Source organism: Hetaerina americana, unplaced genomic scaffold (assembly GCF_022747635.1).
Source record: "Hetaerina americana unplaced genomic scaffold, ioHetAmer1.1.p SCAF_6, whole genome shotgun sequence".
Lineage (NCBI taxonomy): Eukaryota > Metazoa > Arthropoda > Insecta > Odonata > Calopterygidae > Hetaerina > Hetaerina americana.
Genome location: NW_027287205.1, coordinates 32,045,975 through 32,068,162, shown reverse-complemented (window position 1 = coordinate 32,068,162; position 22,188 = coordinate 32,045,975). Strand labels below are relative to the sequence as shown.

Below are 22,188 nucleotides of genomic sequence, written 5' to 3'. Positions count from 1 at the left end.
GCATTATCAGACACACAGAGAAAATACTGTGTATGAGTAGGAACATACCGTTTGGTAGTTGGCAGTGGTATAATTCAGAATTCATGCAAGAGCCTTCTCTGGTTCTTGATGAAGTAAACTGTCAAAAGTGATACATTATAGAATTTGCCCATTAGTGCTACAGAAGAGATAATATTTAGAATGCGATTATAGCAATAGCTTGTAACGGTGAAGTGTTTTTTATCCAATAATCACCTATCCATATCTGGTAAATTAAAGGAGAAAATATGTTTGAAATATAACATTTTCAATAGGATGAATACATTTGTTAGATCCATAAGATTCTTATAAGTTACGTACACTCGTGTTAAAAAAAATAAATATTTGAATTTGCCGCTTAGATAATTTCTCGCATCCGGACTACGTGGCGCATGATTTTTTTTATCATAAACTGTTTCGCGATTAAGTTTCGATGAAAGATATAGTATTTATTCCTGAAAGAATGACGGGTACTTAATCGAATTGTTATATGACTGGAAAAATGCCATTTGCTTTCGTAAGGGAGCTTATACCTAGGGAATTATATACGCAGTCACTAAACTTTGATGCAATTTTCGCAAAATATATATTATGTACGCTGTTGAAGCACAAATAAAATAATATGAACCAGCCTTCATTATACAATCAGCTTGGCGAAGCAGGTTGTCTTAAAGTGTCTGTGTTATCAATATGCTATGGAAATGATGAATTTGTGTGCGAACGTTAACCTCTTTCGCCCCGTATCCCCTGCATTATGCTGTCGAGAAAGACTATAAAAGCGATAATTTGGATTATAGTAAATGCATGCCAATAGTGACGTTTCCGAAAGACAAAAGATGTCGTAACTTTGCATGGGTATATGAGACGACAGCCAGGTAACTCTGGCAGCAGACATTAATCTACTGTGATACATTTTGGGACATATATGTACAGAAGTGGTGTCTTTTCTTGCAGAAGGTCATTTTATGTGCAAATATTTCTTCGAAGTCGTTTGAGAATCATGCAAACTTCGGTTAGAACTTCATTTTCAAAGATTTTGCGTGGTAAAGCCATTGTGAATCAGGCACTTGTGTTCAAAGAGAAGAAATTCAGGTCATTATCAATCCGCACTTACCAAGGTGGTACAAGTGCTAATTATGAGTTTGCCAAATTTTTAAATTCCCGACTTCAGTTTAAAAAGAGGTGCATTAGTTCAAGACAACCGCAAAGTGTGCAAAGGTAAATAGTATACAGGGTAATAGTACAAACCTATTAGACGGTATGGGTAGAACAATGTTTTGATGGTCAAAATAATTAATGAATCGTTTACGTACAACAAATATAAGGGCTACCAATGAAAAATAATGTGATGAACGTAAAGTTAGCTAACTAGCGTTATCAGTTGGCCGTATATATTCTTGATTCGTTTTAAATATTATGAATGGAGTAGATCGACGCATCTCTCTTCTAAATTGGAACATTTATTGTGCGTGGACGTTAACATTCAAACTCAGAAAGTATTTCCAAATATGTACTGATTTCATTGTAAAATGTTATTGCTCTGGTGGTAACTTGGTGCCGGTTTTTACTGTCTAGAAGGCGTCTCAATTTCCAATGGTATTTTTTAAATAAATGCATTCTTAAGTAACGATTTCGTGTCTTTATCCGTACTTACGCGCTTTTTGTTTTAAAAGGGTTCATCTTGATGATGGGTCTCAGATATTATCAGCAGAACTTCTACTGGAGAAGGAGAATGTCATGGTGAAGATGGTAAATCAAGGAAAATATTTGCCTGGCAGCAATACTGATGTGGAGAATCAGCAATTTCCCTTTGTATGGCTTAGAGATAATTGCCAATGCCCCAAATGTTTCCATTCTGAGGCATTCTCTCGAACCATGCAGATGTTAGATTTTGATATTAACTGTAGGCCAGCCTCTTTGAAGGTATTTATGTTTGATTTTAGACTTGTCTACTTCTGTGCCATCTCTTCGCATCACAGGATATTGTTTTGTATTCACAATTAAACCCACCATTACATTATTGAAATAATATTTTTATGTCATGCATGCAAGTCCACATGATAAGTTTCATTGGCTACAAAAGTTATATTAGATAATTAAAGGCAAAACCCTTTCTCCATTGTAATTTCAATCTGATTGTTAACATTTATATCTGGGATTTATCTCTGTTATCATCATTTAATTCACTGGCAGTAATGAAAGGGCATATATTCCTGATTAATTTTAAAGGGGTTTGATTTTGTATGGTGAGAGGAATTTGAACTTTTTTTTCTGGCTCATCATGATGCATAGCAAGATACATGAAACACGGCAGCCATGCAATTATCTCTCTAATCTAGTGTAAGACTGAATGTTATTAGTGTGATTTTTTTCATATTTTTTCTGGCAAGCCATCAACCTTATAAAAATCTGAAAATTCATGAAATTACTATAGATGAAAACTCATTACTTCGTGTACCATGGCCAGCATTAAAAAATCATGGAAAATGTACAAATTATGTTGAAATTTTATTTTCAAATGCCATTCTTATGTGTTATCAATTATAGGAGTTTTTATAGAAGATATCTTGTTCGCTCCCAATCTTTTCATTTCCTAGTAGCTCTTTGTATTGATATTCCTGATCACTTGCCCTTAAAATTCATCCTTGGCCTTCCTTCACATATATCCTCTTTTATGGTTCCTTCCATTTTAGATTAATAGCTAAATATTGTTCATCAGCATGTGATTTTGGTTATCCTCATCGCCATGTCCCTACAAAATGCTTCTCTCTTCACCCAAACTTAAGTTATTATATTTTCATTATTCTCCTCTAGCTCCACACTTTCATGGCTTCTAATCTTATTTCCGCTGAAATTGCCCATGTGTCACAAAGGTAGAAAAGTAGAACTCAATTTTTATAAACTATGACTTTTTGGTCTGGGCAAGTACTCTTTGCTTCATCTGATGGAAAGCCATCTTCATCCGTGCTATTGTTTTTACTTTTGTAAAATGCTTCTTCCATTAAAAGTTATGATGCTGCCATAATGGAAACACTCTTTCATCTATAGAAATGTGTTCTTACTTGCCATCATATCTTAAACAATAAATATTAATGTCATGATGCAAATGATATTTGGGAAAACCTGTCTCCACTGATGGCTGATCTGGTAACCAGCCTTACTTTTTTTATGAGCTCAATGGCCAGAATACAATAGAACTGGCATTGCCACATTTGCACTTGGGTGCAAAACCTTTTATCAGTTATTATTCATTTTGTTTATTCCATATTTTAAAATGTAAAAACTCAATCTCATGCAAGTATCTGGCTTCAATTTCATCTTAATAACCCCTGACTGCAAAGGGATAGGCAGTTTGACAACCAGATCAGACTGCCCTAAGGGTATGCAGGATATGATGATTTTACTTTCTCTCTGTTGATTGTTTAAGTTTCTCTAACATAAGCAAATCATTTAGTATTTGTCACTGGCAATTTATTCCAAAATTTGATTATTATAGTTAATTAAAATAAATTATTTTCCAATTGATAATTTCTCCCAGCAATTTGTTTTTTTTTAGTTTCTCTCATGCCACTTTGTCCGTTTCTCTTAAGTAAAACCTGTATAGATTTGGTTCAGAAACAAAATTTTCTTTAGGCACCTATTTTCTATTGATCTGCTGTCAAGGTATGTAGATGCAGTAGGAGAATGGCCTCCTGCGTGAACTCATCACTAGTATATTTCCTTTTTTTCATCAGGCCAGGATACAGTCAATGTTTTCTATCAATGAGCCATCAACTTCACTCAGCTGGCCTTTACTGAAAATTATCAGTTTTATACAGTAGCCTTGGTAAAGCTCTGGCCAGATAATCCTTAAGTTCACTCAGATATCAGCCCCACTTTTCTTTCTCTTTCACATTGATGACGCTTTCAGTCAGAGCTGGAAATTGAATCATGTATGAAGAAACCAACAAACAGGCTTTGAGGAATTACACTGTGTAAAAATCAATCGCCTTGACTGGGATGTGAACCTGGAACCCTCTATATCTGGCTGAGTCCTTTAAACAATCAAACCACCAAAGTATCCTCTTACGCTGTGGATTCTAGATGACATAAATTAATGTACTTAAAATGTCACGAGTAATTGTAGTCTTGTGTTGCACCACAGTCAATAAGTTTTAAATTAACTTATAAACACAAAGGTGTTTTCAAGTTCAAAAGACGATGGGAGATGCTGTGACAGCTACTTTGGTAGAGTCATACACTGTTGTGCTCCAAAATGCAGGAATTTCAATGTTCAATAATCATTGCCTTCAACAGGATTTGAACCCTGATCCCCTAATTTATGGCCAAGCATGTTGACTAATTAGGGTACTGGAGTGTACTCTTATCCTGGTCAAGGCAATTGATTTTTACACTGTGTAATACTGGTGCATGTTAGCAGATGAATCCTTAAAAGTAACTGTCTTGGCATCTCTTGTAGCTCTTTAAATATATTGGCAGATGTGTTCACTGTCTTGAGAGATAGTTGAGGCCGATTCTTCTTGGAATTTTATAGTAATACACAAGGAAGAATCAAAACATTGTCTTTTTGTAGGATAGAATTTATTGCTGTGAACTTGTTTCACTACACTGTGAAATAGTGTGCTATCCTGTGGAAACACAAAGTTTTGATTCTTCCTTGTGCATCAGTGTATACTGTCTGCCTACTTGTGGTGGGAAAGGAATTATTTTCCTGATCTACCCATTGTCAACTCAAGAGCTGTCTGCCTTTGGAAGATTTTTTATTATAGCTACTGCCATATAGAGGCCTAAAACATGCATACCAAAACTAAATCTCTTTCATATAATTATGATTGTAAAGTTAATTATTGTTTTTGTGGGTAAATTCACCACTTTCCCTCATCATTCCAATCTCTCAATGCTTCCTCTTCTCTACTAAGAGAACTAAAGTGAATGTGATTGCCATGAAGATCATAAATTATCATTGCAAACTACTACAATATTTGCTTTATTTTAATCACAGGTGAACTGTAAGTTTACTTCTAACTACAAAACATTTTTGAAGTGTTAAAATGTTATGTAAATAATTTTGTAGGTGTCTGAAGATAAAACCTCCATCACTTTTTTTTGGCAAGATGGGCATGAGAGTACCTTCAAAGCAGATTGGCTCAGTGAAAGAGCCTTTACTCCAAGAGCAAGAGCCCTTCGACTTATTGATTATAGAGGAAACCGGGTTTTGTGGGATGCACGTGACTTCAAGCGTATAAATGAGGATGAATCAGCTCAGTCATGGAGGTTTTCATATTCAGATATCATGTCAAAAGATAGCAGCTTACTTGCTTGGCTGGAGTATCTGGAAACAATGGGAGTAGCCTTGGTTGTGGGTTCAAATCCATCCAATGGACAACTAAGGAGACTTGCACATCGTGCTTCCTTTGTGAGGAGGACACACTATGGGTAATTTAACAATATTTTTCACTTTATATCTCCTAACTTATTAATACTTTAAATATTTTTGGATGTGATTAGTGTTCAAATTTTATTTATTTTTAAACTCATGGAATACCAAGAGAGCTTTTTAGTGTCCGTGCGAAGGATGAACCCAGCAATCTGGCATATACTTCTGAAAAACTGCAGTTGCATACAGATCTTCCATACTATGAGTACAAACCAGGGGTAAGTACTCTGGAAGACTTTTACCTGTTAGCAATTATAGTCATTAACCAGGTATACCTAAAAATCATCATTTTTATCATGTGTGTTTCTGTTTCTAAAACCTTAGAAGAATGGCTAAGTGTTTGTGCAAACTAGGTGAAAAGTGCCAGGAGAAAATATTCCAGCTATTGTGAGAACCAAAGCTTGGGGATAAGGCCAGCAATAGGACATCCATGGTTGGTGCTCTGCTAGAATCTGCCAAATAGTTCTTCTCTTGCCTGCTTTGCATGTGGTCTTGTATATATTTTACATATCATGGATCATATATCACTCTTCACTGAATGCTTTTTATCATTTGCATTATCTATAATGTCCTGAATAATGTAGAGCTTTGGTGAATGCACCCTTGATCATTAAAAAGTAGAGAATTACTCCAAAAATCAGAATGCTGGAAATAAAGATTGCCTTGGTGTACTCAGTAGAGCTGTTAGAGTAATTGAACTGAATTAGTTTTGAAGTATGAATCTTAGATAATTGGATTACAAGTATAACCTGTCTTAGCACTTCTTTGATATGAATAGTTGTCGATATGGTGAGTTTTTTTAATTAACTTAGTTAATCCTTTTTGCAATTCTTGATGGACAAATTGCATCTCAGTTAGTGAACTTTTATAAGCCATTTAGATATGTTTGTTTGAACAGGAGCTGATTAACCATGTTAATTAGTTGGAATACATAAAAATCAGTTGGGTTTGTGCGTAATCAAGCTTTAGTTTTTCAATCAGCCAGTGGGTTGGAAGCAATGTTGAGCTCATTGGAAAGTCAGTAGTATGTAGGTATGATATGGTAGGTATAGTAGGAATGGAATAAGAGAAATGCAAACAAAACCCAAGTTATGTGGTTTTCGAGAAAGAGGAAGGCTAAGTTAAATATTAAAATAGATTCTTATAAATTTGGGCTATTGTAACGGTGTACCTCAGAAGTGTTTTGGACCAAGATGGTCCCAGAAGTAGGGACCTAAGATGAAGAATTGAGTTAGGCAAAGAAGCCCTCACAAGGAGGAGGACATTGGTGACAGGGATGTTAGTAAAATACATGTCAAAACTTTGTTATGGAGTGTAGTTATGTACAATGTGGAAACATGCTCACTGAAGCAAGATGGTAGCTGTTGGTGGCTTTTGAAATGTGAGTAGAGAAGGATGGAAAATGAAGAGGAAGTTAACAGTTTCAGGCTTCACTTTGTGGAATTCCTTCATGATGAGGGTAAAAAATAACAGAAACTTTAAACTTCCACCCACTTTTAATGTCCTACGACCATGGTTTCAATGATACGCAGCATCGAAACCATGGTCATAGGACATTACAAGTGGGTGGAAGTTTAAGGTTTCTGTTATTTTTTACCCTCATCATGAAGAGGAAGTACTAGTCATGGTGGGGAGGAGAGAGGATTATTGAAAGAAATCCAAAGGTGGAAGGAAAAATGAATGCAAGAAAATTTGATTGACAGTGGGATGTTGGAAACTGTGATAGAGAGGCGAATGTTATGGAAGCTAGGAAGGGAAAAAGGAGGAAGGAAATAGGGTAAATGAAGGGCAGAAAGAAGTATGCAAATTGATAAGGGGCTTTTCTATTGTCAGTTTTCAGGTTGTGTATAGTTGAGAGAGGCAAGGGAATTATCTTTGCACCATTTTATAGCCTGTGTTCTATAATAAATACTAAACAACATCTTAACATTGTCTGAACCGATAGGACACCAATAATAACAATGCGTGAAAGCCACCTAAATGATTACCATGATTTTTCCTTCTAATTTTTTTGTAGCCAAGTATTTTCGTTATCATTTTATATCAATCTTCAATGTACTGTTATCCTTATAGCATTATGTATACCTCATGTACCCTATGCCATTTAAATATCTCTGGGTTCATAAAAATCATTATTAATTCCATAAATCTCTTTAACATGGTGGCAAATTTTTCACTAGCATGTATAATGATTATTTTTAATTTCTTTTTCTCAAATATGTTGTATTTTCATTTAAGAGAGATGTCTTATTTAAGGTTAAGGGGCATTGTGGCCCAGCCACTATGGCAACTTAAGTGTTGCTAAAAACATGTTCATAGTATCTTAACAAAACAAGTAAGCAGAGTCAGCATTACCATTATTTTCGTTTGGAACTTTGGTTTCCTTGTTATGCCAGAACCGAAACAGGATAGTTATTTATTGTCTAATTACCAAGAAGATGTTTGATTAATTGTTGAAAAAATTGTGTTTCATTCATTGTAAGATTTGCCATCTAAATAAGTAATAGTGACATATTTACATACCACTAATACTGTTCTATTTTGGAGCAGTTACTGTCCTGAAAATCCTCATATTAGATATTGTAATTCAGCGCACTCACTCTTACTATTTTCATCCATGCTTTTCTACCATTGCATACTTACTTATTTAACCGATTGGTAATGATAGTTTATTTACCATCCGATAAATTTTTCAGTTATATGGCAAGTCATTTACAATACATACATGCAGGAAATTAAGAAATAATTAAGAGATAGAATTAAGAACACAGGTTGAAATCCAGTTTTATTGGTCTATGAATTCCTAAACTCTACTGAATAAATTTAATATTTATTTAGTAGGAGAGCTTTTACTGTGCTAAAAAAAAAGGTGTGCTTTTAGATCCAAAGGCAGTTTATTATACTTATTAAAATCCATAACCTTAGTATCCAAAGCAGTCTTCTCTGTATGAAAAATGGGGCATGCATGTCCATCTGCTGTCTCATACCCAAACTATGTATGCTGGAATTCATTGAATATTCCAGAAGGTTGGATTTCGAATGTATCAAACACTCCAATTTTTACACTCTTGTATACACATGGTATAGATAAAATGCTTAATTTTTAAATAAGGGAGTGCAATAAGAAATGGTGAACAATCCCATGAGCATCCATCTTTTTGTATTTTAAATGTTGATTGCCTGGATTTATGATCTTCACCCCATTATGACATTCATGTGTTATTGTATTCAGACTGGTGAATATTTCTCATTTTGAGACTCCAACCTCATTCAACCGTAGCTTTCTAATCTTACTCCTTCCTCTAAAATCGTTCAATCTTCTCACTTATATCTATTTAGTGATTTGACACCCATCCATTCTCTCAACATGACAAAACCAGCAAAAGATGCTTCTTTTGTGTTTCATATTCTATTTATTGGTATATCTTATCTACATTATTTCATGGCTTACCCCATCCTCATCCTATGCCTTCTCTTGCCACAGTCCATACTCCTTCACTGAAAACTCTGCTGAATATTTTCCCCAGTATATTTTACTCTCCTTCCATTTATATGGTGAAATAAGGATTGCATTCCTCCAACAATTAGGAACAGCTAAGATTTCAACCATCAGTTAACCCATCAAGTAGTGTTAACAGTAATGTGTAACGTTTCTTCAAAATTTCGCTCAATATTTAATCTATCCCCACAGCTTTTACATTTTTTTCAATATCCTTACAGCCTCGTTTTCACTCATATCGACTTAATTGGAAATGATTTTCACTTGTAATAGATTCAGCTCTCTTTACCTATTTCACTATTTTGTAAATCCTCAAAACACTCACTCCATATCTCCAACTTTTCTTTCTTCCCCATCAGCACTACCTCATCTTCATCTCAATCATTCATTTGCTCTCTCTTGCTCTGCTTTGTTTACCCATTCCCAAATCTGCTTCTCATTATCCTAATTCCTCTTGCACTCGCAGAAACTTTACTTGCTCATTCCACCAAGTTGCACGATGGAATAAAGCAGTAATAGTTTTGTCAGAGTATGAAGAAGTAAAAATTATAAACTAATTCATTTTCTCTAAGTATTGCCTTCTTACTCACAGCTTTTCTTCATACTTTATCCATACAATCAACAGCCACTCCTACCAAACTTGTCCAACTATCACAATTCTGTTTATATATGGTTGACCATTCTACTTCATTTGAATTCAGCTTATTCTCTAGTATGTGTTCATGCTGCATTTACATCTTTTCTTCTTGTACCTGTTCTCCTTTTACTTTCAAATGATGTTGCACTCTAATCTTTCTTTCCACTCACTTTTTCTCCAAATCTTTTGTGAAAACAACCAAATAGGGGTCTGCTTGATGTCCAGCACCCATCCCCTCACTTTTGTTTTATTCTGTGCTGCACTCAACCTCTCATCATATAGGTGAAATGAAACCTCTCCTCTTCTATGCACACAAGTGAATAGATTCATGTGTAAACCATCTATTGCAGGTGTAATCCTTCTACCATTTGCAAACTCAACAAGTTCCCAACATTAACATTCACATTCAGGTTGCCGAAAGACCATGCTACATTTTCGGAAGAATTGTCTTTAATACCTACGCAATTAATTATTTATTTATTTTAATTTGTTATCTAATACTATTTTTCATTCAGCTGGGTTGCTTTCATTCTAGACTTCCCTCGATATTACTCAGAACTCATGCTTCACACTTTATCTTGCACTCTTTTGGTGCATAATAAGCTACAATCTCAATTCTTTGAAGAGGATTGCATTGGTCCAGGGGCTATTAAAATGGCTTCTCACCATGGTTACAAGATTTTTCAGATGTATCCTGATCCAACTCAGGTGCTGTTAGTAGAAAACTGCTGGTGGAATAAATCATATCTTGGATGGGATGTTAATCTTTGAACCCCTGGGAACCTTTCATTAAGAGTAGCTTGTTGCCAATGTTGGGTTTTTGCTCACCCTTCCCCTCTTCCGTGAGACTTATTGGTTGCCTCCCCTAATAGCCACTACTCATCTCTTTGAATACCTATTTCATACCAAGCCATTTACTGGACACCAACCCATATTTCCTCACATTCATCCTAACCCTCTCAATCAAGCCTATACCCTGATTGCTGTGCATACTAAAACTTTGACATATTATCTACATTGTACTTATTGCTCTTTGTTTCACACACACCCCAGACATGAAATAATATCATTCACTTACTCTTATTTCATTTCAGGCACACTTCTCACATTCTAAATACCAATAGTCCTGGTATCACTGTGTCCCTTTCTTGATGGATCTACCTTATATAATCAATACCACCCATCATCAATGCTATGTGGCCTTTCATTGACACATGAAACCAATGAAAATTAGAGTATGCAAGGTTATCAGCTGTTACAGTACCTGTGCCACATGCAGCATTCTTTCCGATTAGTTTTGGCAGATTATGGTTAATTTTGGCATATTTTTGCTAGCATGCCTGACACACGTGGAATCAAAGAGTAGTATTACCTCAGGCCTGCTTTCACCATTCTAAACAAGCCAATATCCCTTCTGAAGGGAATATCTCATTAGCCAGGATACCATTGCCACACATCCCCATTTGGAGGAAAATTCAGGGTACTCGTACTGACACAACAGGACACTGTTTAGTTAGTACTTTGCATCGTGAAAAGTAATTGGAATGCCTCTATTGTTTTAAGCTTGACCAAATCTTTTTAACTTCTCCCGGTCCCAAGGAAAAAAACTGGATGGGCTTGAAACCGACCTCATATATTTGACAATATCTATTCACCAACTGTTGTTAATATCATGGGACCATCTAGAGAAGAGTAGGAATTAAGGAGGAGTGTGTGTGATGTATGTTAATGGGGAAGGAGGTCAAAAATCTTTGACCAAGAGCAACATAGTTTTCATAGATTATAGGGAATAGTGGGATGTAGTTGTTGGTAGCCTGAAAATTAAAAAAAACACCTAGCATTTGTACTTGATTCATTGAATTCAGTATTGAAGGCTCAACTGTGTTCCTTTTTCGTTTAATAGAATGTACAATTATATTTTCAAGAGAAGTTGCAACTTTGGCTTAGTTAAAGAGCTATTTTTTTATAGCTTGTGTCCTTTTGATGCAAATGCTGTACTCAAGACAAAAATATGTTGAAACTTAACTGCTCAGTTTTCCAGAGTTTGTTCCTTAGTATTCCTTTACAAAGAATAAAAGGAGACGTCTCAGGCATGATATGGTGGAATATCATAATTAATTTAAAATTTGCAATTTTTCACAAAATAAAATATATTAATGAGACCAGTTTAAATGTGATTACATCATCATTATGTAGTTACATTAAAACCGGTTGCATTAATAAATTTTATTTTGTGAAAAATTGGCAATTTTAAGCCTTTACAAAGGATAATTCATGTAATTTTAGGACATGGGGGGATAAATTGGAATTTCAACTTTCTCAAAAGAAAATACTTCAATAATTCTGTATTGTTTCTGTTGATCAATACTTTGTTTTGAGAATGTAACTAATAAAGTCTTGTAATATGGTTAAACTTGAATCTACTTTTCGTCTGTGTACCTTGAATTCATGAAATATGAGAGGTTAATTAGATGTAGTTGACATTTCTTTTCATTGCTGAAACAGACATTGCATTTTAACAAAATGTGAATGTTATTTTTGGAGGTATTTCAAAGGCCAATGATGATTTAGTATTTACCTTTTTCTCTCTCCATACATTTAATCCTTCCGTAAATAACTCTGATCCCTCAATACCCAATCTTATCTTCCACCACACCACATCCCTACCTCGGTGACCACAAGTTATCTAATCCCACTTGAACTCAGGGAAAGTGCCACTAGCATCCAGCTGGCCCTACAGGTGCCAATCTTCTGAGGCTTCTCCACCAAGCAATTGAACATCATGAGTTACTATTTCCCTTCTTAATCCTCACCCATCTTAAATTCCTCTTCTTACCTACTTCGCCATTACTGGCCATTGAAATTTCTCCATAAATGACGTTTCATTTCAAGTTCACAATTGTGTTAATAATTAGGAAGACATTTTTTCTATGGAAATAGATACTAATGCATGTTTCCATAATTTTTAGGTAAACATGCTTCAGTGTTTGGTACAGTGGAAAGGACCAGGTGGTGAGAATCATTTAGTTGACAGCTTTGCTGTGGCTGAGTTGATGCGTCATGAACATCCCAATGAATACAACATCCTGTCAACTACCCTTGTAGACTGGGCTGATATTGGGCAGGAGCCTGAGGGAGTAGATGATGATTCTGGAGTGCATGAGGGCAAACGAGAGCGTAGAGCATTTCATAGTATCTACCGTGCACCCGTTATATGGTACATTTGCTTCATTCCTCCACTTATGAGATTTAAAAATTAAGTATAGGATTAGTAATAATAAATGAATTATGATCTTCCCTTTTTTATGTTGCCTATAAATTATACTTGAGTACTCTTTCATTAAATGTAACAGGTAAGTATCATTTGAGAATTAGAAATAACTATGGTGAGTGAATAATAAGTATTTGAAGGAGGCAGGTTTTCATACTAATAAACTCCGGAGTGAAACGCCATCTCAGGATGTGCAACTTGGAAAATGCTTAGATTTACAGGGAGATGTTTGATTCAATTAGTGTTAGGTACAATTTACTAACAATATTTATTCACAGCAGTTTCCTGGATTGGGGAAAAAACGGAGGAATATTAGCCCTGGTGCAGAATGATCAGAATTGTTATTGCACCCTATTTAAAAACCCCATTTCCTGATGTAGCTCTTTTTTACTTAACTGAGAAAACAATTTAATATTAAATAATAAGAAAATCTATTTCATACAGTTCCATTTAAAATATTTTCCTCTTCGGTTGCCAATCATTAAATAAAACCATAGACACAGTAACCAACCTGAAGGTCAGTTTGGTCATTGATGGTAGAGTTCACCCAGTACTAAGCCCGATGGCATGTGAAATTCACACATTAGAGTGGGGGGCCAGTTCCTTTCCCTGTGCCAGTTATGGTTTCCCAGGAAGATCTGGTACCCAAAAATTTACAAAGTTTGGGTGGAGCTGAGGGTGCCCAGAGAGACTTCCCCGGAATTTGATTCCGGGCCCCCCAGTTCCAGTCCAATGCTCTACCCCTGGACTAACGCGACCCATAATATTTATATACAGGGTGCAGCAACATAACTTCCTTTTTTACTAAAGCAAAACCCCTTTGAAAATGTCCGCAACCATTAACCAGCGTTAACTTCATATATATTATTATTCACATCCGTAAGACTTTCACATAAGTTTTATACATATGTGAATAATAATATATATGAAGTTAACGCTAGCAAGCTAAGACAAAAACACAAAAAAGAAAAGAAACTGACTCATTTTCAAATTTTCAGTGTTACAAGCCACATTTTTCAAGGAAGAGAGGGAAGGAACTGAGGAAAAGGTTATAACAGAAAGGGCTACTTACACTGGATAGAAGGGGAAGGTGGGGGAAAGGTTTTGAGGGGAAGGGTTGGGAGGGGGATTTTAAGAAGTGTGGGAATAATATGGAAATTTTGGTTATAACAGAAAGGGCTACTTACACTGGATAGAAGGGGAAGGTGGGGGAAAGGTTTTGAGGGGAAGGGTTGGGAGGGGGATTTTAAGAAGTGTGGGAATAATATGGAAATTGTTGGGAGCGGAGGGGTGATGAAAATATGTGAAGATTAGGGTAATTAATGTCTAATATTAATACCTGGGTAATTCCAGGTGCCAGATAAACGCCTGCTCTATTGTTTTGAGTTTGCATGGAGGGTCGGAGAATGGGAGGGATGCTAAAATGGATTCACTATAGCATTTATCAAAGGGAGTGTTGTGTTCGGAGTTGTTTTGGGATTGGGAGCATTCCAATCAGGGAAGAATTCTTGCATTAGTCCTGGTGGTTATTGATTCTAATGTTGAGGGATATGGTACACTGTCCAATATACAGGCCTGTAAAAGGCAGGGCATAGTTAGCACTTCAGAAGGTAAACTACATTTCTGGAAGTACATGAGGAGTAGGGAATTGGTGGGAGAGGGTTAAAAAGCGGGTGGGAGAGAGATGGGATTCAAGTTTTGAAAATAGGATATGTTTTGCATCAAGGTTTATTGGAGGGCATGAGAGTGGCTTTGGGATGGGGCGGGGACTTAAGGAGTGGATTGGTGTATTTGAGGAGATCTGATAAGTTGGCAGGGTGTTTGAAAGTAATGGAGGAGCATTAGGGGAGAAATTTGGTGGTAGAATTATGGTTTTTGAAGATAAGGTAGAGGTTTTTTGCGATTCATCTCAGAGACTAGGCCAGGGAATTATGGGGTGCAAATTGAAAGAGGGTGGGTTTCTGCAGTGGAGGAAGGTTTGGGAGTGTGAGCATGTCTTCGGATTCTTTTGTTTAGGAGGGATTCAGGAAATCTTCATTTGAGGAGGGAATAGAGTACATTTGAGAAGAACTTATCTAGGGAGTCGGGGTCATTGCCGATTCTGTGTCCTCTTATAGAAGGGGAATAGGAAATGGAGTGTTTGGTGTGATATGGGTGGTATTTGTTATAATGAAATTATTATTGTTTGTTGCTCCGTTTTATATGTACAGAAGTTTGGAATTTTTTGTCTGCTAATAATACATTTACATCTAAGAAGGTGATTTGGGACTTCTGTGAGACTTTCACATAAGTTTTAAATATATATATATATATATATATATATATATATATATATATATATATATATATATATATATATATATATATATGTACATAAATATTCACTCTTTAAACTGCACTGCTTGGGGCTTATTATAATACTATTTGCACTTACAGAAGTGGTCAATGCAGCTTTGAAATTATGTCATGGAAATCTTGTGTAACTATTTTCGATTTCTAGATAGGCCTTAGTAAAATAATCCATGTTTAAAAGGTCATGAAATGCCATTTCAGCTACGGTTAACATCCTCACTTTGCTTGAGGGTGATTTTTCACCCCTTTGATGTGCAAAAACTTTGTTAGCATGGCAGCTGGCATTCTCAGTTCTAAAGGTGCCTGCTGTATCCAGCAAAGTAATTGTCAGCTTTAAGCAACATGTAGTGAAATCTTAGGGTTATAGTCTTCATGCCATAGAAGTCTTTCATTCCACCTACATTTGTCTTGTTCAACAGAAAAAGTTCACTTCCAGGCTAATGTTTCTCCTTATCATTCTTATGTACTAAGGTTGTCAAAGAAAAGACTTGAGATGCACTTCATTCCATGCTATATACTTGAATTTCACTCTTAGATTTGTGAGATCACTCCGCAAATTGGATTTTACCATACTTCTACTTTTGGCCATGGTTTCCTTGGATTGTTCTACATCTACATAATACCCCGAAAGCCAACGCAAGGGCATGTGGCAGGGGGTAATAGGTCATCCCCTGCCACACGCCCTTAGTTTAGTAAAAGATAACAATACCAAATGCAAAAACAACAACATGGAAAACTACACCCGCAGCAGGGTACGCACTCATGCAAAAATCCCTTCATCCAACACTCATGCAAACACATACCATAAACCAACAGACAACTGCACCCCAGAATGCAGCACGAAAGCCAGGACACAACAAGTTAGAAGGCGAAACTCCACCACCTCATGAACATGCAACACAAAATGCTCTCCTCCACAAAGAGACTGTGAAAGGCAGGGAATGCGACCCAACGGTGCAGGTAATGGGCAGATCCCCCCCCACGGAGAGGGACGAGGGATTGGAGGGTTTGAACAGAACATGAATGAGGTCATTCAGAAAGAATGGGTTATGATAACAAAAGACACGAGGTTAGTGAAAGAGCATGCATTTAGGTAGAACTAATTATTCCCTAGACGCTAAGGGTGGCAAGTAGAATTTTTGCTAACTATAACCCTGCAGTTGCTATCCCGTATTGTCCTTGGGAAGAAGGAGTCCTTGAGTCGGCTAGTTCTGGCATCTATTTCCCGAATTTCATATGCATGATCCAAGCGACCAATGTATGTAGGAGTACAAATAATTTCCGAGATCTCGGTGCTGAAACATGTGGATCTGAATTTATTTCATAATTTCAATTTTGCATTGAATTGTCTCTCTTCCAATGATTCCCACCCCAAAACCATGAGCATTTCGGTGACGCTTTGCATTTTATCGTAAGAATGTTTTACAAAACAGGCTGCCCGGCTTTGAACCTTCTCAATTTCCTGAATGAGGCCTTTTTCACTCGAATCCCACACGCTACATGTGTATTCTAAATGAGGCCTTACAAGAGCATGGTAACAACGTTCCTTGACCTTCGAGTCACTTTTGCCGACAATGCGTCTGATAAATCCCAATTTTTTATATGCTTGACCGCAGACTTTACGTATGTAAGTCCCCCAAGTTAAGTCTTTTGTGAATGTAACACCTAGGTATTTTACGGTATAAACTACATCTAAGTCAACTCCAGCTAATTTGTAAGCAAATCCCATTGATCTTTTAGAGAAATATACCACTGAACATTTATTATAACTTAGTGTCAATCCCCAGTTAGAACACCATTTAGTAATGCAATCTAAATCCTGCGCTAGAATCAAACGATCCTCATCCCCAGATATCTCCCGATAGATCACTGTGTCATCCTAATCTTACTTTTCATTTTGCGGTTCAAATCGTTAACAAAAATCAAGGAAAGCAACGGTCCAATTACACTTCCCTGAGGTGACTCATATGCTGTCGAAACTAGCGCCATCAAGGACTACCCTCTGTTCCCGCTCTGAAAGAAAGTCTTCAACCCAATTTATTGCACCCTTGTTATTACCCGTAACCTTTAATTTATTAATAAGTTTGCCATGGGGAACCTTATCAAATGCCTTTTGAAAATCTAAAAAGATTGCATCCACTTGCCTACCTCTCTCACTCGATAAAAGTGAGTCATGTGTAAATAATCCTAATTGGGTTTCGCAGAAGCGGGTTTTCCTGAATCCATGTCTTAAAAAGTTAATGTTATCAGGGTATCTCATTATTGAACGGACAATTATGTGCTCCAAGATTTTGCAACAGATAGAAGTGAGAGATATAGGTCTGTAATTACTGAGGTCCTCCCTGTCACCACTTTTAAAAATAGGCATTATTTGCGTGGCTTTCCAATTCTTAGGGACTTTGCACTCTGTGAGGGATTTGTTAAATATAAATTCAAGGTACAGGGCAATGTTAGGAGCTAAATGTTTTATCACCCTAGCTGGTATATTTTTGGGACCCGGGGATTTATTGGGTTTAATCTCATTAAGCAATTTGAGAATTCCTTGTTGGTCCACTGTTATTTTTTCTATGGGTTGAGTATGTATTGTTTCTTGGAGATATGCATAGGCTACATCGTTCATGAAAATGCTTTGGAAGAATGAATTTAGGATGTTAACTTTACCCTCTCTGTCTGTATGAATTATACTGTTAAGGCCCCTTGAGCAAGCCACGGTTTGTTTACTCCCATTTACTTCCCTAATATGTGACCAGAAAGCTTTAGGGTCAGTGTCCAAATACTCGGGAAGAGGATCTATACTTGTCCCATAGTTGTTTATTCTCAGGGGATGATGTGTTCACACCTGCCCTCTTTACCCTAGAGTGTAGCATTCTCTGCTTTCGAAGGGCTTTTCTAACATCTTTATTGTATCACCTGGGGTCACGATTCGCTTGAACGAAATATGGATGTTCCTTTTTATGTATGTAATATGTACCTTACTGTTTATTAATTAAGTATTTTCTCTTACTTTTAGTGAAGACCGTGAGGGTTATATTGTGCGAGTGAATGTCAGCCAGCCTCAGCGGGATTCACATTTTTGTGTAAAACTGTCACAAGTGTCAACATGGTATGCAGCTTTTAACCTGTTTGCTCAGCTACTACACAGTCCACGGTATTGTGTGACATATAAGTTGAAACCAGGTGAGTGATAATTGATACTTGAAATCGATTTTGAAACTCTCAAATGAAAATTATTTACAGTTGACTTTCACACTTAATGTCCCAATGTCTTTCCTTACATATTTTATTCAAAGTTGTCTCATTAAGGTTATTATTATTGGTATTCTACTGGTAAAGGTAGGTTTTGAATTGGCACAACCTAATAACAGTTCAATGATATATTTACTTGCCTCTCCTAACAAAACACAACCTGACATCTGATGCTGCAATAACCCCTTCTTCGATTCTGCATACTTCCTTCATCCCTTCATTCCATTCAACATGCCTATCCTATATCTACCCATTCCTCATTTACCTAACGTTCTCACCAATATCACCATCCTCTGCATCTGATTGCCAATTAAAATGCTCTGAATCCATCTTTCCTGTATTTTTTGGATTTCTCCATACAATCCCCTCTCCTTCCCTCATACCATGTTCTTCCTCATTTGTTTTCCTTTCTGTCTACTTCGCATTCTCCATCCTTCTCCTCATCTCAAAAGCCTCCAATTTGTGCTTATTGCCTTGCTTTAATGACTCCCAAGTTTCCATGCTATGCAGATATGCTCCATATCAAAGTTTTGACAAACTTTTTCTTAACATCCTCTCTCAACATCTCTCATTTATTTCTCCCTCCTTTTGAAAGCTTCCTTGCCTTACTCAATTCTTCTTTTTATTTCTCAGCTTCTTTGACCACTTTGGTCCAAAACACTTCTGAGATACGTAAACTGTTTCAACTGCTCTAATTTATGAACTCCTATTTTAACGTCCACTTAGCTCCTACCTCTCAAAAACCTCATCTCTTTTATTTTTATTTTGTTTACATTTGTTTTAATCCTATACCTATTGCATTGGCTTTCCAATGCATTCAGCAACGCTTGAAACAGGTCAGCTGGATTATCTGCAAACCTAGCAATTTTTTTTTAAATTTTGCACAGACTTTTATCCAATTTTAAATGTTGCCATTATGTCAGACATACTTTTTTAGGCTAATAGTGTTTGATATGGGAGCCATTCAATGTCAGATTGCACAGGAAGGTATTTTTTTGATTGTGGAAAAATATGTATTTCTTTTGAAATGTTAGGCATTTGGCTCAAAATGGTAACATAAACACTAAATTTGAAAAAATTTGTTTGCAGAATCAAACATTCTAACTTATATACTGTAAACAATTTGTTGAAATTGTCGTGAATTAGACTTCATGGAATTATTATTAGTTTCATGTTTTCCTGTTGTAAATTTTATTTTGTAGGTGAAACTGAAGGGATGAAATGTGGCAAATTGTTAATGTCACCATAAAGCAGGCTGGACCAATTTAAATATTTTATTCTAATCTAAAATATGTATTGTGAATGCACATGTGTGTATATATATGTATTCATTTATATATTATGAGGATTACATGTTCAGAGGAGAAGATGGTACATATAATCTCTGATAAAAGAACTGCAAGAATAAATGAAACCACCAACCTATCAATTAAATAGTATGTTCTCCTTAACCTGAACTCTGTGGCCGCATAACAGTTTCCATGAGATTTTATGGATTTTGATGTTACATTTTCAGTTTAGTGCCTATAAGTTTGTATAGGCAAACAGTAAACTTGCTCTTAGAGCAACAGATATCCAGAGATATTAACGATTATCTACATCCCTTTTCAAATGTCACACAGCCTATTTTTACAGCCTCTTAGGAATATTACGTATGGTCATTCTGAAATGTTCGAAGGAGCTTGGTAAAAGGTTATCATGTATGGCTATTATTCTCCAATATAGCATAAGGGGGAAACTCAAGGGTCTACAAGATTTAACCACAGTCAGTTTTCATAATTTCACAGGAACCTCTTTTTCTTCAACTGTATTGCAGTGTAACATTACAGTTACCTTGCCCTATGCCACCTTCCCAATTTGAAAGCTTTATTTCTGAAGACTAGAATTTTGTTAAGAATGGGTTGAAAAAATTATATTGTCCTCATTGTCATGAAGAATCTCATGAGTACGATATTCCTCCAATATGGTATTCACAATGCCCATTCAGAAATGTATTTTTCATTCATGTCACCTAGGTATGAAGCTTTCAATGGTTAATTCCTTTGCTATCTGGAGAGCTCTCTCTTGTATGATTGGTCCACTCACGGGCAATCTCATGTAATGTCATTTATTTGTGCCTGCCTCATTGAAAAGTTTTGTTAAAACCCCATGTCAGTTTCCCTAATCCATTTACTTCTCTCCTTTGCACTTCAGCCGAATTTGGTTTATTTCTGCTACACTTTTTGAAAAATGTATTTTATAACCATGTAAAAACTAGAACTATCGCTGGAAAACGTTGTTGAAAACTAGCTGTTAAAGAAACAATTATAGGAAATTGTTTTGCTTCAACCCTCTCTGAATGACCATAATAATAGTTTGTAGCAGTCATCTAAGAATTTATGCAATATACTAGAAAATTGTCCCATTTCACTGTGAAATATTAATTTTTAGTCATCCAGGGATCACACTATAATTAATTATGTAATAATAATGGTTACATCTCTTAACTACATCAACATCACTATTGTTTTTGATATATTTAAATATTATTTTAATAGGCATTAACTCTCACCAGAAAACTTTTAAGCAATTTTCGCTAAGAAAAGAATACCACAGCATTCCTGTGTTTTTTTGAAAAGAGCTGCAAATTTTAAATGATTAATAAAATATAATATGCTCATTCTGATATAATTGAATTATATTTTCTATAGTGCTTGTTTCCTTTCATCTATCTGATTGTGTAAATGTTTGTATGCATGTTTTTTCTGTATTCCTTTAACTTTTTCATTCAATTGGATGATTTCTGTGTTACTTTGTAACCAATTCAAATAAAAGCTACTGTAATTATTATAAGAGATAGTATATGAATTTTAAATTTTCAAATTCCTAATGTATCATGTATTAATTTTTCATTTCAGGAGAAATTTTGACATTTGATAACTTGCGGGTTTGCCATGGAAGAGGAGCATATGGATCAAGTGAGGGTATCTCCGAGAGCTTGGAAAGGCATGTCAAGGGAGCATACATGGACTGGGATGAAATTCGTTCTCGTATTCGCACACTCAGAAAGAGTGTCAGCTTGGAAAATGAGTCTAAAGTGTCATAACATTGAATGGCATGGAAATGGTTACATATTTATATTTTCATCGATTGAAAAAATATGGTAGGTAAAAGATGCACTACTGATATGGATGGTTTGAAAAAAATAACTTAAATTTTGTTGAATAAGACTTAGTATCAATCCAATCTGTTATTTATGATGTGATGATAATGCTTCTTGGTGATTATTTATAAATTTTTCATAAGGACTGAGAGAACATGTGCTTAAGTTAAACTCTAAATATAATTTACCATTTTGTTTTTTCTTTTTTGTGCCTTGGCATTGTTCGTTTTGTATTAACCCAAATGCAAATTATTTACTTAATTCCCTCTTTGCACATGTAAAAGTCCTTTATACTTTTAAGTTTTGTTTATTTTCTGATCGTTGTTATTCATGTCAATTATTTCATTGTCTTTCAAGTTGGCTTCCTTTGTATTTTTTATTGAGCTTGCACTCCATGAAACATTTGAAAACATCGAAAGTGATGCGAAATTTGAATTGTGCAAATTGTACAATATCAAGATGTCTCAACAAGCAACTACAGTTGCCACTTTTTTAATGGAAACCGAGGGGTTGCTTGCTATAAAAAATTGTACAAAATAACTATCTTTCAGATTGGGCACCTTAGTACTTTATATAGATATCTATG

The 22,188-nt window shown here is 35.8% G+C and overlaps 1 protein-coding gene across 1 annotated transcript; it reads left to right on the top strand.

The window, feature by feature from the left end:
* The first annotated feature begins 692 nt into the window (after positions 1-692).
* LOC139694999 (gamma-butyrobetaine dioxygenase-like) lies at positions 693-22,188 on the top strand. Its single transcript, XM_071593567.1, has 8 exons — positions 693-893; positions 973-1,236; positions 1,692-1,941; positions 5,093-5,454; positions 5,568-5,673; positions 12,561-12,808; positions 18,225-18,391; positions 21,358-22,188. The coding sequence occupies exons 1-8, from the start codon at positions 823-825 to the stop codon at positions 21,543-21,545; spliced, it is 1,656 nt and encodes a 551-aa protein (XP_071449668.1). The 5' UTR covers positions 693-822; the 3' UTR covers positions 21,546-22,188.

What these genes read in the sequence shown, in the direction of transcription:
- LOC139694999 (XM_071593567.1), top strand. Translation starts at nt 823, where the DNA reads ATGCCAATAGTGACGTTTCCGAAAGACAAAAGATGTCGTAACTTTGCA. An exon ending in CAACCGCAAAGTGTGCAAAG is followed by an intron (nt 1,237 to 1,691) that starts GTAAATAGTATA and finishes TTGTTTTAAAAG; the next exon opens with GGTTCATCTTGATGATGGGT. An exon ending in GACATATAAGTTGAAACCAG is followed by an intron (nt 18,392 to 21,357) that starts GTGAGTGATAAT and finishes TTTTCATTTCAG; the next exon opens with GAGAAATTTTGACATTTGAT.